The 18279-nt window shown below is 40.5% G+C and overlaps 1 protein-coding gene across 1 annotated transcript in view; it reads left to right on the plus strand.

Annotated features, from left to right (window-relative positions):
- Nucleotides 1-290: 290 nt before the first annotated feature.
- Nucleotides 291-18279, plus strand: part of LOC144252920 (chromodomain-helicase-DNA-binding protein 1-like) — a 63496-nt gene continuing 45507 nt past the window's right edge. The window contains 8 exon segments of the mRNA XM_077794954.1: nt 291-370; nt 3391-3503; nt 6559-6665; nt 7171-7285; nt 8122-8153; nt 15683-15764; nt 18079-18163; nt 18166-18240. Coding sequence (XP_077651080.1) covers nt 3480-3503; nt 6559-6665; nt 7171-7285; nt 8122-8153; nt 15683-15764; nt 18079-18163; nt 18166-18240 — 520 coding nt within the window. The 5' untranslated portion in view covers nt 291-370; nt 3391-3479.

Genomic DNA, 18279 nt, shown 5'->3' on the forward strand with positions numbered 1-18279 from the left:
TCAGGGGGCTTCAGAGTCTCCCCCAATTTATAACTAGAGTCAACAGAATTGAGCTTACTCCTGAGAGCAGAGTAGCCACCCAGGGCTCCAGCCAAGAACTCCAGGACTGACCTGTGGTGGACCCCCAGCTGCTCGCCATAGACGTCCTCAGCGGGCGCCCCCTGGCGGCTGCGCAGCGCTCCTACAGCCCTGAGCGGCGCTCCCAGGGTCCTCCGCTGCTCACAGGAAAGGCTGCGCACGCACGGCTTGTGGGGCGGAGCCTCTTGCAGCCAGATGGAGGGCCGAGTGCCGGGCTTCCAGGCGAAGGGCCCACCGGAGGCGGTGAGGACGCGGGTGCAGGAGCAGGACTTACGGCAGTGCTGCCTGACAGGTAAGTGGGCTGCAGGAGAAGGGCCGCCCAGACGCGCCACCTGGTGCACACCAAGTTTTCGCGAGCCGAGTCTCGCGAAAGGAGGTTTTCCTGCGGGCGCCAGGGCTTCCCCTCCGCCGGTAGGGGGTGGGTGGAGCTTGGCGCGAGGCACTTCCGGGTACCCGGGCGGTGGGCGAGGAAACGTGCCCGGTGGGGCGCGAATCCCGGGTCCAGGCGCTTCGGCTGTGCGGGTGGCGCTGGTCGGACTCGGAAGACGCACCGCCCCTTTGACTTTCCTGACGGAGCCTGCGCGCGCCGCAGGTGGCTGGCCGCTGGGTGGTTCTCCCCGCGGCGTTCCGGCCACTCACGCTCGCGTCGTCCTGAGAGGTCAGTCGGGGTCCCGTCCTGCCCTGGGGAGCCACTGCAGCGACCATCGCCGGCCTCCCCGCCCCGTTCCTCACGGGAGCCCGGGACCGTTGCGGCGCCTGTGGGAGGCGGAGTCGCCGTCAGTCGTCTCATGGAAGCGCTGGTGGAGCGCGGGGGGGGGCGCGGGGCGGGGGGACGGCGCGCGGGGCGGGGGGGGGGCCGCGGGCCATGGCAGGACTTGGGGGGGCGCGCCCGAGGTTCCCGCCTGGAGAGCAGCGCTTCTCGGTGGAGAGCGCTCGGCCCGCCTCTGACTGTGGGGTCCCACCCAAGGTTCAGTGGCTCTGGGGAAACGAGGCGCCGTGCGGCTTCCCTCAGAGGGTGGTGGGCGGGTGGAGAGGGGCCTGTGCGCGGCTGGTCCGCCGCAGTGACCCGGAGAGACTGCAGGGGACTGTGGAGGTGGCGGGTCGCCGGGGAAGCCTTGGGAAGAGCAGTCGGGGTGTAAACTACCAGGCAGTGCAGGGAAGAGGGGGAACACCAGACCCAAGGGTAGCGACTGGTCATCCTGTTTGTTAAAGTAAGTGGATATTTTGGGAAACTGTTTGTGAGCTAAGATTTTTCTTTTCCTGATTCCAGCAGTCGTGTGTGTTCTTTGTAAAACATTTGGGGAAATAGCCTATGCCTTTGGTGGGTTCCTGGATTCCTGGTCCTGGAGGTAGATACCACCTTCATGAGCCAGTTCTGTGATCGTTATCCAGCAGTTGTACCAGGAAGCTAAACCGGGGGCTGCTTTTCCAGCCCTTCCAACAAAAAAATTTATGGTGACCTAATTCTCAATATTAAATCCTTTTCTATCTAACTTCTTTTTGGATAATTTTTTTTTTTTTACTTTTGCAGTCATCTTCTAAGTATTAAATATTGTTATATTTGTATAGTTTCATATCATTTTAATTAAACATGTTATTATATACTAATTATAGATTCACATGCAGTTTAAAAAAAAGTTCCCATAGAACCTTCCTCAGTTTCCCCAGTGATAATATCTTGCAAAACTTCTGTAGAATATCATAGCCCAGACATTGACTGGAGTTTTAGAACAGAGGTCTGACTCTGGAGAGCCAACAGATCATTTAGAACAAGAGGAAGCTTCAAACTGCAAGGCATCCTGATCTCACAAGAGGGAAGGTTAATCATGGCAAGGTCTTCTGGGCGGGAGTACCTGGACTGCCTCATTATAGTCACCTCCTCCTAATCATATCTGGTAAAGGGTCCATTTTCTAAAGGGTAACTCAGTATCGTCTCCCCACCTCCAGGCCCTCAACCTTAGTCAGGGCTGTAGAGTCCTTTTTGCCAAATAAGGTAACATTCACTGATTCTGAGGTCTGTGCATGAACTCTTTGAGGGTCACTCTTTATCCACCACTTCAACCTTTTACTTTTTTAAATATATATCTTTATTTTTACTTATTATTTTATGAGGATCGAACCCAGGACGCAAGTGCTCTTTCCACTGAGCTACATCCCCATCCCATCAACCTTTTACTTTTGACTATTTTATAGATATAATTATAAATATATATATAATAACATAAATATTTATAGTGTCTTGCCATTCTTGTTAAGTTTTAAACACCCTTCATGTAGCAGCGTCTCCATTCTTAACCCTGCTTCTCTGTTGGCGCACAGTGTAGTCCTGTTTTCATTTTGTCCTTTAGCAGGGGCAGTCTACAGCCCAGTTGTACTAGGTTGTGGGGAGGCCAAATGGAGACAGCATGGGAGACATGGTTTATCCGGGAAAACTTCTAACAGATCAATGACGGCTCCAGGAAGAGTTCCGTGGCAACAGACTGAACAGATAGCATCTGGGTCCCTGAAGGTACTTCTCCAAGCAGTACCTCTCTTGCTCCTGGTGTTTTGCCTGGTGGCTCTGGCCAAACAAGTGATATGTATCCTTTCCACAGAGCCCTCAGTTCTCTGCCCAGCCCCATTCAGGAAGGAGGCTTACATGTTAGACTGAGGAAGCAGTGACATCAGCATTAGTTTGTGTGTATGACCAGCATACATGCAAGAAAGTAGCTTTTTACAGATAACACTAACTTGCCCTAGTTCCCAGTGTGCATAGAGAAAGCCAGTGTCCTTCAAGATGATATGTATCTGGACTTTCCAGCCTAGGCTTGATTTCATTGGTCCCTTAATTTGCTAGGTTTTTGTAAACAGAAAGGGAGCATTCAGGATCATGATGTTTTACTGTCCCCCTTTTCTTTAAGGGACAATATAGCAGGAATGGCAGATTTAGATGAGTGCCATTAAGCAAGCATATGAATAGTCCATGTGTTGTTTGTCACATCACTTCCAGGAATACTTATTTCCAGAAAAGGACAGTGGCTTGAGACTGGGTATTATAGAACAAATCCTAGGCTGAGTTTCTCATCAATCAAGAAGATTATGTAACAGTGACTGGTTATTTCAGGGCTTTGAATGGTAACCCAAGTCTGCCCAAAAAGAAATTTGGAAATCAGCTAATGTTTGTATACATAGAATGTCCCAATAAAAGATAGAACCAATAAAGTTTGACATTAAGGGAATGTAAGCCATGTTCTTCATTCAAAGCCTTAGAGCTTAGCCCACATATGTGCTGAAATGTCTACTCTCTGGTTTTGCTCTATTTTTTATTTCTAGGAATTCATTTATGCCCTTATCAACTGAAGGGAGTCAACTGGCTAGCCCAGGGATTCCACTGTCAAAATGGCTGCATCCTGGGAGATGAGATGGGCCTTGGTAAGACCTGCCAGGTATGTTACTGTGAAGAAGCACTGTTTACCTACACCGAAACACCTCCTCACAACTCATTACCATATATATATATATATATATATATATATATATATATATATTTGTTTTGGTACCCCAGATTGAACTCAGGTGCACTTAAAACCTTAATCATACATCCAGCCCTTTTTTGTATTTTATTTGAAGACAGTGTCTCACTTAGTTGCTTAGTGCCTCGCTAAATTGCTAAGGTTGGCTTTGAACTAATGATCCTCCTGCCTTAGCCTCCGGAGCCAATGGGATTATAGGCATGTGCCACCACACCTGGCTTAATACCATCTTTAAGTGCTGTTATATATGTGTGTGTGTGAGGGTGTATGTGTGTGTGTATATGTATATATATACTAGAATACGAAATGCTTAACTTTTAAGAGATCACAACCTTGGGATTGATTTTTCTAGTTGTAGGGGCAGTTATTAATTATATCATTACCTTTATATGAGCATTGACATGTGTCTGTGAGAAAAGTTACTTGAGTTACAAGTGCAGTTAATGGGCCCAGGTTTAGGGCTTTTTTCTGTGTGAAGCATGTATACTTGCCCAAGGACCAAATTGACTGTGCTCCTTAGTAACACTATATGAAGTTAACTGTATTGCTTCTAATATTACTCTCTCTTTCTCAATGGGGGTGGGTTGGGGTCGGGCTGCTGTCCATTTTTCTACAGTGATAGAGAAATATGGAGGAAGTACCCTATGTTTTCCAAAATAAAACTTAGACTCTCTGACCTTAAAAGGGGAGAATGAGATGTGGCCCCCTCGGGCATTGATCTAGTGATTAATGGTGGAGTGATGAAATTGATGCCTTGCCAGAATAATAAGCAATACTGCCCTGGGTTGACACATGGCCTTGGATTAATGGAAAATTCAGTCACAACACCTCTTGGGTTAATCACATAAGGATTACTTATCTGAAGGATACAAAAGATATCCTGGTATAATCACGATATATGTCAGAGGCAGCTTGATCAGAAATCAGGAAGATAAAAACTTTTCAATCCCAGGAAAGTTTCACCAGTGGTCACTGGAGAGAATGAGCAAGGGTCTCATCATCCTTTTAGAAGTTCAACTGTCCCCTCCAACGCTCACTATATATATAAACTTTAAGCTGGAGCAGTGGTGCACATGGTGCACATAGGCTAGTCTGATCATATGTTGAAGCCTCCTTTACTTAGGCCAGATGTACCTCATCAATCTTGGCATTATTCAGAAACACTGCAACCACTTATATAAGGTCCCCTGAGATTCATCACTTCTCTCTCTTGGGCAAACAAATCTGTTCCTGGTATATTCCTGAACAAGAAATATGAAACTAAAATCAGTTTCCTGGAGGTATCCTCCCTATAATCTCCTTTGTCTCAGTCATTGAAATTGTCCTACTGACTTCACAGAGAGCCAGCAAATTCCACTTGTCCTTTGCCTTTCCACCTCTACTTTAAATTCTCTAAAAATATACCAACTCCAAGTCTGTTTTGATAAAAGAATGTTTAGAAATTTTGCATCTACATTTTGAAGGATATTGTTTTGTGATATTCCTTTTTTATACTAATTTTGTCTGGTTTTAGTATTTGGGTAAAGCTGGCCTCATAGAATATATTGAAAAGTGTTCCTCTTCAATTTTCAGCAAGAGTTTATGTAAAATTGTTCTCATTTACGTTTTAGATGTTTGATAAAATTCACTAGTGACTCTAAATTTATTTGGTAGACACTTCTGATTTGTGGTAATAAAAGACAAACTTTCTCTAAATTGCTTCCTCAGGGAGCACTCAACAGAATGGTTTTAATCCAGTTAAGCCACTTATTAGAGGGATGCTCTGGGCACAATTTGGGCTGGGATAGTTAAATGAGAAAATCATTTCCTTTATAAGATTAATATGATTGTGTCAAAAAAAAATGAACTGCCACTCTGTCATCACAGCACTCTAACCACAGCCATAAGCAGCAAGGTATGTTTTACATCATTGAAGTTACAGTGCACACCTAGCCTATATGGTTTCTATTCATTAATGTAACATTGGCACTGTAGTTTTGCATTTTATTATATTCACAATCATTCAACTGGCATCGAGAATTTATAATTTGCTTAAACTTCCTATTGATGAGGAATCATGAGTTCCCCCTTTTTGGGGTTACTTAAATTAATTTTGATGTGAACACCTTTGAGCCTATAGTTTTCTCAGGATTTTGAATTTGATCCTTAGGGCATATTTTTTCCTCAGAAATAGCACAGTATTTGGGGATGCAAGCTCTTCACGTGTTTTTGTTTGTTGAGAGCAACTTTAGAGACATAAGTGTACTCAAACATGTCCTGAAGTATGCACATTTGGCTTTGCAAAGTTTCATTTCATACTCCTACTTCTTGTGAGAATGATTTATTGTCTGTTTTCTGCATTTGAATGTGTGTTATAGATATATGCATGTACAACTATGGCATATGGATCTCGCTATACAGTATGATTATAATGCACCCATTATGAAAGACCAAAGGTTGTATCTGTTTTGTTCACATATAACTTGAGCTTAGAACTTGAGCCAGTAGAAGGCACCCTCTAAATGGTTATAGAAGGAGGGAGAAAGTTGGGGAGGAAGGAAAGCACTCTCATCAGAGCAGCCGAGCCAAGGGCCAAGGCTGTGATGTGCGGGTACTGTTTGCTGTCAGGTCTTAGCACTTCTAGCTTAATAGTTTCAAAGTACTCCTGCTGTTTTCCAACAAGTGTATTGGTTTCATTGATTTTTGTTCTTTCCTGATGTTTTTCCCTTTGGTTCAGTTACATAAATATTGAGCCTCATTGCTCGTTAACTCTTGAAGTAATTGAACACCATCAATTTCCTTAGCAAAGTCACTGAGCTTACCTGATGTCGTTCTAAGAACGTACTAGTTTCCTAATACGTGGAAGATTGTATGGAATTTCTTTATAAAGCAAGTCATGTATAACAGATTGTGTTCTCTGCCTATGGTTGTGGGAACTTTATGGTTGTGTCTCCTGGAAAGGTGATCAAAACTGCCTGCTTTGTTTCAGACGATTGCTCTCCTCATTTACTTGACGGGAAGGTTAAATGATGAAGGACCATTTCTGATTCTCAGTCCTCTGTCTGTTTTGGACAACTGGAAAGAAGAAATGGAAAGGTACAGAGTAGATGTAGCTGAACTTGTATTGTTTATGTTAAGATATTTTTCTAGATGATGGATAAAAGATCATGAAGCAAAATCTTGTCATATTCAATGATTTTATTCCAGAAAGGTTGAACTGAAACAGTGTAGGCAAGACACAAGATCTGATAGGGGAGGATCCAGTGGGTGTTACTGTTACCCTTCTACAATTTAAAGGCTAGTACTTATTCTCAGTAAATTTTGCTGATGTAAAGGATAAACTGTCCTTCTCATAGTAACATAGGAAGTAACTAAAGTGAAAAACATCATTGCATTTTTAGTTAGCACAAGACCCTCTTAGACCTGATCCTTCTCCCTGCTTAACACAGACCTTACCCTGGGGTTTAACCATTATTCTAGGTATAGTTCTGTGACCAGCACCTAATGAATAGCGTCTGCACACTGCAGTCCGTCCATGACATGCACACACTATCTCATGGCTGTGGCATTTGGGTTCATCTGCTTCTTTTCTTGGATTTAGATTTGCTCCAGGTCTTTCTTGTGTAACATATGCAGGGGACAAGGAGGAAAGAGCCCATCTTCAGCAAGACCTAAAACAGAAGTCACGTTTTCATGTGCTGCTGGCTACCTATGAGGTATTCATTCGTTTCTCCTAACCTGGGTCCTTAGAAGTTGTAGAACCCACTGAGTTGTATTGACTTTTTTTTGAGAGCACACATTTTTCTAGGAGGACATCCACCTTCATCACATTGTCAAAGAGGGACTGTGACCAAACGAAGTGCAGGATCACTGTGCTTCAAGGTAGCGAGACATATTTCCCTCTCTACTGGTGGATTAAGGGGAAAGCTTCCCAGAAAGTGGCACTTTAGCTGCCTCTTTGTTGATGAACAGGAGGAGGCAGGCAGCAGGGCAGAGGGTTTCATGTACAGAGGCATCATGTCTGATAACCGGGGGATAGGAATGCAGGATGCCTAGTTTCAGTCTTGTTTTAAATACTTATCTAAGTAAGTCCTTCCCCCAGCTCTTCTTGGCTACTTAATATCCAACTTGTCTTGTTTTGAAGTCTCTACTTAAGCATAATTTCTATCTGTTTGTGTGATAGTGCTACTTAGAAATTGTGCTTAGTTTTTAACTTAGTAAACAAGTTAAAGGCTTAGATCCTGTGGTTTAAGAGAGTTAACAAGAAATAAGAAACTAGATTATTAATAATCAGAATTTATCAATACCAGTCTTTATTTTTTTAATTCTAACTTTTTTATTTTGGTACCAAGGAATGAACGTAAGGGTGCTTAACCACTGAGCCAATCCTCAGTCCTTTTTATTTTTGAAGACAGAGTATCAGTAAGTTGCTAAGGCTGGCTTTGAGCCTGCCACCTTCCTGCCTGAGTCTACAGAAGCTGCTGGGATTCAGGTGTGGGCCACCATGCCCAGCAATACCAGTCTTTTTAATGTGTCTTCCTTAATTTTTCAGATTTGCTTGAAAGATGCACCGTTTCTAAAATCGTGAGTATACTGTACCCTGTCAGAAACTGTGCTGAATGTGTGGAAGTCTTGTCTTGTCTTACGTTTTTTTGATACTTGGCCTCTTTCCTGATATGTCTGGTCTGTCTTCTTTGGGTCCTGTTGATGTATAGGCAGGCATGGTGGGAATTCTGTGATCTAACCTCTACTCATTAGCTATGTGTTATTGGGTTGGTTTCTTAATTTCCATCAACTTCAGTGTCCTCATCTGTAAACTGGGGGTAGTTACCTTTTTTACTTTGGATGACTGTTGTGACAACTGAGATTAAATCTACATGGTTGATGTTTAGGAGATTACTAGAGATTTTTATTACTAGCAGATTTTTATTGTTTTTTGGTTTTATTTTGGTACTGGGGATTGAACCCAGGAGTACTCTACCACTGAACAACATCTCCAGTCCTTTTTATTTATTATTTTTTTAAATTTTGAGACAGGGTCTTTCTGAGTTGCCAAGGAAGGCCTTGAATTTGTAATCCTCATCCGTCAGCTCCCAGAGTCTCCAGGATTACAGGTGGGCCACTGCATCCAGCCTGGACACTGGATTCTTTACACTGTAACTTGCACAGACACCTGTCAGGACTGCTGCTTGAGATTTCACTGTAGTATAGGAGCCTTTTCCTGGCAATTACCAAGCAGCAGTCAGTGCTGTAGAACTGACTATTTGGAAAAGAAGTTTGAAGTATACTTGTAATTTGTCCATTTAACTATGTCTTGGTACTGGGGATTGAACTCAGGGGCATTTACCACTGAGCTGCATGCCCAGCCCTTTTCATTGTTTATTTTGAGATAGTCTCACTAAGTCATTGGGATGGGACTCAAATTTGCAATCCTCCAGCTTCCCAAGTAGTTGTCATTGTAGGTGTGCCCCATCATACCCTGTGTGCATCTTTCATACTCAGAAGGTTTTGTTCTCAAAGGGCCTTATCAATATTTTAAATATTTTTTCCTCATCCAGATTGTTGTGAATGAGTTTCTGTTTTACTCTTACTTTGATGACTGGGCCCAAGATTTTATGATTCCATCCAGTATTTTGTTTTACTTAATTTACATTTAAATGAGCATATGATGTATTCCCTCTTTTCCTTTTTACTTTATTTCATTTTATGTCGTGTCACGTTATTTCATGTCATTTCATTTTATGGTTCTGGGCATTGAGCTGAGAGCCTCCCAACTGCTCTTCCACTCAGTCCTTCCCCCAGCTCTTCTTGGCTACTTAATATCCAACTTGTCTTGTTTTGAAGTCTCTCCATGGAAAGGGAGTTACTGGTAATAACCAGGAAAGTAAATTATAGAGCTGCCCCATGGTCTGTACAATAGAGGGGTGAGGAGTACAAAGATATCCATGAAACATGGTACTATCTGGCAGGTCTCAGAAGGTAATAAGATTGGGACATAAATGTTCTTGGGTACTTTAGGTAAATTGTCCCATTTTGGTTTCATGAAAATCCTAGTAGGCAGGGATTATTATTCATTTTACAAATGAGGAAATTAAGAGATTAAGAATCCAAGTAAGGCAGAGCAGACATTCAAACCCAGCACTTGGTGCTTTTGGCCTCTTTTTTTTAATGTTTATTTTTTTAGTTGTAGTTGGACACAATACCTTTATTTTATTTATTTAGTTTTATGTAGTGCTGAGGATCAAACCCAGGGCCTCGCACATGCTAGGCAAGTGCTCTACTGATGAGCCACAGCCCCAGGCCCTGGACCGTGTTTTTAAGAGAGTGTCTCTAAGTATGTAGAAGCATTGAAATGTCACCTTATTCAGCAGAAACACATTTTTATATTTCAGTCTGTTCTGAATGCATTTCTGGGTGGATTTAAGAGCCTTAGTAATAAAGGGACATTTATAATATTGACTCATAGCAAGAATCCCAACAACATAGTTGTTTCTTTTAGTATGTTTGTTAATGTTATATTTCTCCATTGCTATATTTTACATTCTGAAAATAGGCAATGTGATAAAATCTGCACTCAAGAGGTTTATGAAGGCCATTTAAAGTTGTATGTTATCACCATGAAATATTGAAATCTTTTGGACAACAGACAGTAGGCTTGTAAAATCTTGGATTGAGAAGATCAGGAGTTCCCTTGTTTGACTCTCCATTCTTGTGTTGGAATTCCCTCTACTTTTGTTTCCGGGAAACAATCTTTAATTTCCTTTGATGAGTGATTCAATCCACTTTCACTCATTGAACCAAAATCCACTTCACTTAGCCTTTTGCGTTAAATAAGCATTTTTAGATGTTTGTGTATATACATATCTGTGTCTAGTCCTTCCAAAGGCATCAGACCTAGTCTGTTTTGAGTGGAACTATACTATGGACGCTCACCACCTATGTCATAACCACCGTCCAACCTCATGGGGACCCTGTCTCCTTATAATCCTAAATATATCCCCTGCTTATTCTGCCCAGTGCTCTCCTTGGACTTCCTGCCCTCTCTTTGGATCCCCAGTTCAGTCTTCTCCTACTCCACTCTCATTAGCTGAGTGTCTGTCTCTGGCTCTCTTCCTCATTTTCTCTGTAGCCTGAGGAGGAAGGCTTCCTTTGTTTTTGTTGTTGTTTTTCTGCAAATATTTATTGAATCATGGTCCAGATGAGGCCATAGGGATAGAGAAGATTAAGACATTGACCTTGACTTTCAGGGGTGTGTAGTCTTGTAGCAGATGCAGACAAACAGAAACGAAGGCAAAAGGGTGGCATGTTCTCACCAGTAGGTAGAGTGCCAGTGTATTTATTAACCTGCCCACTGCCTATACTGTGAGCCTCTGTGATCAGATTTCCCACATTTAATTCCTTCCCTCCAAAATTCCTCTTACAGTGCTTGTGGGACACAAGAACTGTGTAAACATATTTATTAAATGGTTTAAATAAGAGGGAAAAATGAGAGATGCTTAAAAAAGAGTTGAGTAAAAGTGAGGAAGAAGATGATATTATTAACAGCTAGTACTTATTGAGATTTACTGCTATAGTTTGGATCCTCTATATCTCCCAAAGGCTCATATGTTAAAATCTTGGTCCCCAGCATGAAACTGGTGAGAGTGTGTGGAACCTTTGAAAGGTGAGCCCTCATGGGATGTCTTCTGGTCATTCATTGAGGGTGTGTCCTTGGAATGGGTAGCAGGGATCCAGCCTCATCCTCTTCTTTGCTCTCTCTGTCCCAGCCTTGAGATAGCTGGCTTGCTCTGCCATGCCCTTCTGCCATGGTGTGCTTAACAGCAAGGGGGCCAGCTGATGGAGGACTGACCCTCCAAAATTGTGAGCCAGAGTAAAACTTTTCTCTTTATAAACTCATTATCTCAGCTACTTGTCACAGTAGCAGAAAGCTGACCAACACATTCATTATGGGTTAATTATCTTTCTTTGTATTAGTTTTTTTTTATTTATGTATGACAGCAGAATGCATTGCAATTCATATCACATATATAGAACACGTTTTTTTCATATCTCTGGTTGTATACACAGTATATTCACACCATTCATGTCTTCATACATGTACTTAGGATAATAGTGTCCATCACATTCTATCATCACTTCTAACCCCATGCCCCCTCCCTTCCCCTCCCACCCCTCTGTCCTATCTAGAGTTTGTCTGTTCCTCCAATGCTCTCCTTCCCTACCCCACTAAGAATCAGCCTCCTTATATCAAAGAAAACATTCAGCATTTGGATTTTTGGGATTGGCTAACTTCACTTAGCATTATTCTCCAACTCCATCCATTTACCTGCAAATGCCATGATTTTATTCTCTTTTATTGCTGAGTAATATTTCATTGTGTATGTTTGCCACAGTTTTTAATCCATTCATCTACTGAAGGGCATCTAGGTTGGCTCCACAATTTAGCTATTGTGAATTGTGCTGCTATAAACATTGATGTGGCTGTGTTCCTGTAGTATGCTGTTTTTAAGTCCTTTGAGTACAGACGGAGGTGTGGGATAGCTGGGTCAGATGGTAGTTCCATTCCCAGCTTTCCAAGGAATCTCCATACTGCTTTCCATATTGGCTACACCAATTGCAGTCCCACCAGCAGTGTATTTTCTCCCACATCCTCGCCAACACTTATTGTTGTTTGTATCCATAATAGCTGCCATTCTGATTGGAGTGAGATGAAATCTTTGAGTACTTTTGATTTTTATGTCTCTAATTGCTAGCGTTGATGAACATTTTTTTTTTCATATATTTGTTGACTGATTGTATATCATCTTCTGAGAAGTGTCTGTTCAGGTCCTTGGCCCATTTATTGATTGGGTTGGTTATTTATTTATTTATTTATTTATTTATTTATTTATTTATTTATTTTAGTGTTTAGCTTTTTGAGTTCTTTATATACCCTAAAGATGAGTGCTCTGTCTGATATGTGAGGGGTAAAGATTTGCTCCCAAGATGTACACTCTAACAAATTGTTTCTTTTGCTGAGAAGAAACTTTTTAGTTTGAATCTATCCCATTTATTGATTCTTGATTTTAATTGTGGCACCAAAGGAGTCTTATTAAGGAAGTTGGGGGATAATCCCACATGATGGAAATCAGGGCCTACTTTTTCTTCTATTAGGTGCAGGGGCTCTGGTTTTATTCCCAGGTCCTTTTTCCATTTTGACTTGAGTTTTGTGCATGGTGAGAGATAGGGGTTTAATTTCATTTTGCACGTGGATTTTCAGTTTTACCAGCACCATTTGTTGAAGAGTTTATCTTTTCTCCAGTGTGTGTTTTTGGCACCTTTGTCTAATATAAGATAATTGCAATTTTGTGGGTTAGTCTCTGTGCCCTCTATTCTGTACCATTGGTCTACCAGTCTGTTTTGGTGCCAATACCATGCTGTTTTTGTTACTATTGCTCTGTAGTATGGTTTAAGGTCTGGTATAGTGATGCTCCCTGCTTCACTCTTCCTGCTAAGGATTGCTTTAGCTATTCTGGGTCTCTTATCTTAGCAGATGAATTTCATGATTGCTTTTTCTGTTTTTATGAGGAATGCCATTGGGATTTTGATTGGAATTGCATTAAATCTGTAAACTGCTTTTGGTGGTATGGTCATTTTGATAAGATATTAATTCTGCCTAACCTAGAGCGAGGTAGATCTTTCCATCTTCTAAGGCCTTCTTTGATTTCTTTCTTTAGGGTTCTATAATTTTCTTTATACAGATCTTTTACCTCTTTCCTTAAGTGGATTCCCAAGTTTTTTTGTGTGTGTTCTGGGGTTTTTGTTTTGTTTTTGTTTTTGTTTTTGTTTTATTTTTATTGTTTTTGTTTTAAGGTTATTGTGAATGAGATAGTTTTTTTTTTCATTTCTTTGTAGAGGCTTTGTCACTGATATACAGAAATGCTTTTGACTTATGAGTGTTGATTTTATATCCTGCTACATTCATTTATTTACTAGTTCTAGAAGTTTTCTGGTGGAACTTTTAGGGTCTTCTAGGTGTAGAATCGTATCATCATCAATTAATGCCAATTTGAGTTCTTTTCCTGTATGTATCCCTTTGATTTCTTTCATCTAATTGCTGTGGCCAGTGTTTCATGTACTGTGTTAAATAGAAGTGGTAAAAGAGGGCATCCCTGTCTTGTTCCAGTTTTTAGAGGGAATGCCTTCAATTTTTCTTCATTTAGAATGATGTTGGCCTGGGGCTTAGCATAGAGAGACTTTATGATGTTGAGATATGTTCCTGTTATCTTTAGTTTTTCTAGTGTTTTGAACATGAAGGAGTGCTGTATTTTGTCATATGCTTTTTCTGCATCTATTGAGATGATTACATGATTCTTATCTTTAAGTCTGTTGATGTGATGACTTACATTTATTGATTTCTGTTGAACCAACCTTGTATCCCTGGGATGAATCCCACTTGATCATGGTGCACAATCTTTTTGATGTTTTTGTATTCTATTTGCCAGAATTTTATGAGAATTTTTGTATCTTGTTCATTAGAGATACTGGCCTGAAGTTTTCTTTTTTTGATATGTCTTTGCCTGGTTTTGGAATCAGGGTGATATTGGCCTCATAAAATGAGTTTGGAAGTGCTCCCTCTTTTTCTATTTCCTGAAATTAATTAAGAGTATTGGTATTAGTTCTTCTTTAAAGGTCTTGTAGAACTTGGCTGTGTATTCATCCAGTCCTTGGCTTTTCTTGGTTGGTAGACTTCTGATAGTATCTTCTATTCTGTCATTTGAATGTTTTTTTTAAGAGAGAAAGAAAGAGAGAATTTTAATATTTATTTTTTAGTTCTCGGCTGACACAACATCTTTGTATGTGGTGCTGAGGATTGAACCCGGGCCGCATGCAAGCCAGGCAAGCGCGCTACCACTTGAGCCACATCCCCAGCCCATCATCATTTGAAATTGATCTGTTTAAATTGTGTATTTCATCCTGATTCAATTTAGGCAAATCATATGACTCTAGAAATTTGTCGATGCCTTTGAGGTTTTCTATTTTATTGGAGTACAAGTTTTCAACATCATTTCTGATTATCTTCCTATATGTCTGTAGTGTCTGCCGTGGTATTGGAAAGAAGGCTTCCTTTTTATAGGCCAGCCTTTACACAGACGTTTGTTTTAATTTTTCAGGTATTGTCCTTCCTTACCCACTTTTTTGTTTGACACACTTAGTTTTACAAGTGCAAAAATAATGCAGTGGGATTCCATAATGTTTACCAGTAAAATTAAAAACTGGTAAAGTCTTATAACGCCCACTTTATTATCTTTTGCATGATTTTCACATTTTTAAAAGGATATTCAATATTTATACCTTTTTCATTATTGTATTTTGCAGCTACCATTTATCATTTTATCACCTATTGTTAGATAGTTTATTTTCATTTTTTTGCTATTTTAAGTTAATACATCTAGAATATCATCCAATCTTTTTCCATATTTTGGATTTTTTTAACAGCTTTTCACCAGTAGCATCTGTTAAAAATATGATTCTAGGACTGAAACTTCTTGAGAAATTGCTCTCGTGATATACTATACTATAAACATGCTGTGGCAGCAGCCCCCAGTGACCTCCACGTTAACAAGTCCAGTGGCTGCATCATCCTGGACATCTCCGTGATCCTGTTCACCACTCTCCCATTTTAAAGTCCTACTCCTTTAGCTGCTGTGACATCACTGTCTCCTGATTTTTCTTATGGGTTTGAATCTCTGCTCTGCCCTTATGATCTTGACCTAGTTTCCTATCCTTTCAGAGTTTTAGTGTCTTTGTTGGCACGATTATGATTACTTGTCTTATTCCTTGGATTAAATTGCACACAAAGCCACAAGCACAATGTCTGTTACATAGTACAATATGATAAACGTATCCTTTCATTTCTGTCTCCGGCTCCTTACTTTCTGCATAGATCTCTCTCATCTGAGGGGAAAACAAAGCACATGGTAACCTTTCCAGATAGGAAGGTAACGATGCCAGGTATGCTTCTAACAGAGTGGGCTGTTAGTCTTTCTAACACGTCATAATTGTATAGTAAGATGTGGTTGTGAAATATGTTTGAGCTACACGAAGCTGAAAGTTTGGATTTTCTCTCACAGCTTCTCCTGGAGTGTGCTTGTTGTGGATGAAGCCCACAGATTGAAAAGCCAAAGCTCTCTGTTGCATAAGACACTCTCAGAGGTAAACTCAAAGGATAGTCTTAGTTTTTACACACCCCCCTTCCTTTTTTAATAGACTTTATTTTTTAGAGCAAGTTAGGTTTACAACAAAATTGAATAGAAGGTACAGGGAGTTCCCATATATCCCCTGCCCCTTTACAAGCCTTGCTTCCCCTATCTCAGCCTCTCCCTGAAGAGAAATGTTAAAACTAATGAAACTACATTGGCACCGCAGTGTCACCAGAGTCCGTAATGCTGGATTCACTCGCTGTTGCGTGTCCTGTGAGTTTGAACAAACAGGTGATGGCATGTTTCCACCCTATAGTATCATGCAGAGCAGTTTCCTGGCTCAGAAATCCTATACCCATCTGTTCACCATTCCTTCTCCCCTCTAACTCCCCTTTAAAACCACTTAGTTTAGTCTATACAGAGCCAACTAAATTGAAACTTTATTATTATTATTATTATTATTATTATTATTATTATTTGTTCTAATTTGTAATATATGACAGCAGAATGCATTACAATTCACATTACCCATATAGAGGATAATTGTTTATATCTCTGGTTGTACACAAGTAGAGTCACACCATTCGTGTCTTCATACATGTACTTCGGATAATGATGTCCATCTCATAAATTAAAACTTCTGTATTCAGACTTCTGCACAGCTAAATAAACCTATTTGGGAGGGCAGTGACAAAAGTAGTATTTAATATGGCTAATTACTATTCCTTTCTCTCTTATATAGAAGATAACATTTACTAAAATCCAGTTATCAAATGAGTCAGACCCTACCCCAATAAAATGCATTGTATTTTTGGAGATGTTTCAACTCTGTTTTGAGTGCTTTTAATTTTTCTCTCTCTTTTTTTTTTTTACAAATAAAGATCTTATACTCCTGTCTGCAGTTGTAGATGCATTGGATATACCTTACGCCTCCCCCAATTTACCTATTTAGAAACTTACCCTTCACATGGAGTCATGAAGAGACCAATTTCTTACAGCATATTGCCTTCAGTCTCTGGTCTGTTGTATTTTTAGTATGATACACTTGATTGCATTCCCTTCTCTTGATCTCTTGTATCATTCAGCAAAGTAGATGAGAAAGATCATTGTGGCCTGGAGCTGCCCTTGTTTCTGAGAAGCCAATGAAATGTGAAGTACCTTCTCCTTGTTAACTTGAAAATTTGCTCATTCATGAGACCACACTTGTTAATTTCTGAGATAATCAAAATTTGGTCCTCATCCTATAATAAATCACTTAAATTTAGAGGTCATTTAGAGGAAAATCTTAGACCTGGATTATGTATTTAATATTTATTGGCCTAAAAGTTGCAGTGTTTTTACTGAAGATATCATCATTTTTATTAGTTTCAAATATTGTTATCCCCTGCCTGGTAGGGCATCCTCTATCTGTGCTGTCCTGTTTGCCTTCTTTTTAGGGACCCTTGGTTACATGTCCTTCCCAAGAGTTTGTACTCTATATTTAAAATAATACACATGCATAGGATGTGACTTTTCCACATTACTTAATTCTGCTGGTGTAAGTTCTTGTTAATGTCAGCTCAGAGGTTGACCTTGCTTGGCCTGATATCTGTTGTTACTGTTTTTCTCCCTTCATTAGTCTCTTATCCTCCGTGTTCCTATCTGTTTCTCAGTGTTTTTCCTTTTTCTCTTGGAAATGCTGGGGATTGACCCAGGGCTTCATGCATGCTAGGCAAGCGTTCTGCTGGTGACCCACATTCCCAGCCCTGTTTCTCAAAAATTTACAGAATCCCTTTTTATGTTGGACTGTCCATAGCTTACTATCCAGAAACATCTAGAAATCTTGATATCTTGACTCTGATATATTGCAAAGTTTATGAACAGACATTGTGTCAGTGTAAATCTTGCTGTTTGCTTGTAGCAGAGAGGCCTGATGCTATAAATAACTTTGGCTTCTCAAACTCTTTGAATGAATGTGTTTACTCAGATACTCCCGTTAATTCCCCCATGTAGGTTATAACATAGTTTGACTCCTCACATAGATTGCATTTAGTAACCCTAGTGAATACTCATGTAATACTCAAAAGTTTACAACGCGATGTTACTTACATGCTTACAAGAGTGTCTTCTTACAGATTATTATCCCCTCCTTATGGTCGAAACTGGAGAGGTATTATTTCTCACATTAAATAGAGTGTACAACTTGAACCTGAGCCTTCTGATTTCATTTGCCTTGGTTCATTGTGTTATATCATGTCCCTCTGTGTTCAAATAAATGTTGTGATGGGTCGCTTGGTTTTGCTTCCCAGTGGTAGAGATTTTTAATTGTGTTTATTTACATATTCTAGTTCTCGGTGGTCTTCAGTCTCCTGTTGACTGGAACTCCTATCCAGAACAGCCTCTAAGAGCTCTACTCTCCCCTCAGTTTTGTGGAACTGACCTGTTTTCCAAGGAACAGATGGAGGATTTTGTTGAACGTTACCGGGATATTGAAAAAGAGTCCAAATCAGGTTAATTCCCATTCAGCAAATTATCCCCAAGAGATCTTG

The sequence above is a fragment of the Urocitellus parryii genome, unplaced genomic scaffold (genome assembly GCF_045843805.1).
Source record: "Urocitellus parryii isolate mUroPar1 unplaced genomic scaffold, mUroPar1.hap1 Scaffold_67, whole genome shotgun sequence".
Taxonomy (NCBI): Eukaryota; Metazoa; Chordata; class Mammalia; order Rodentia; family Sciuridae; genus Urocitellus; species Urocitellus parryii.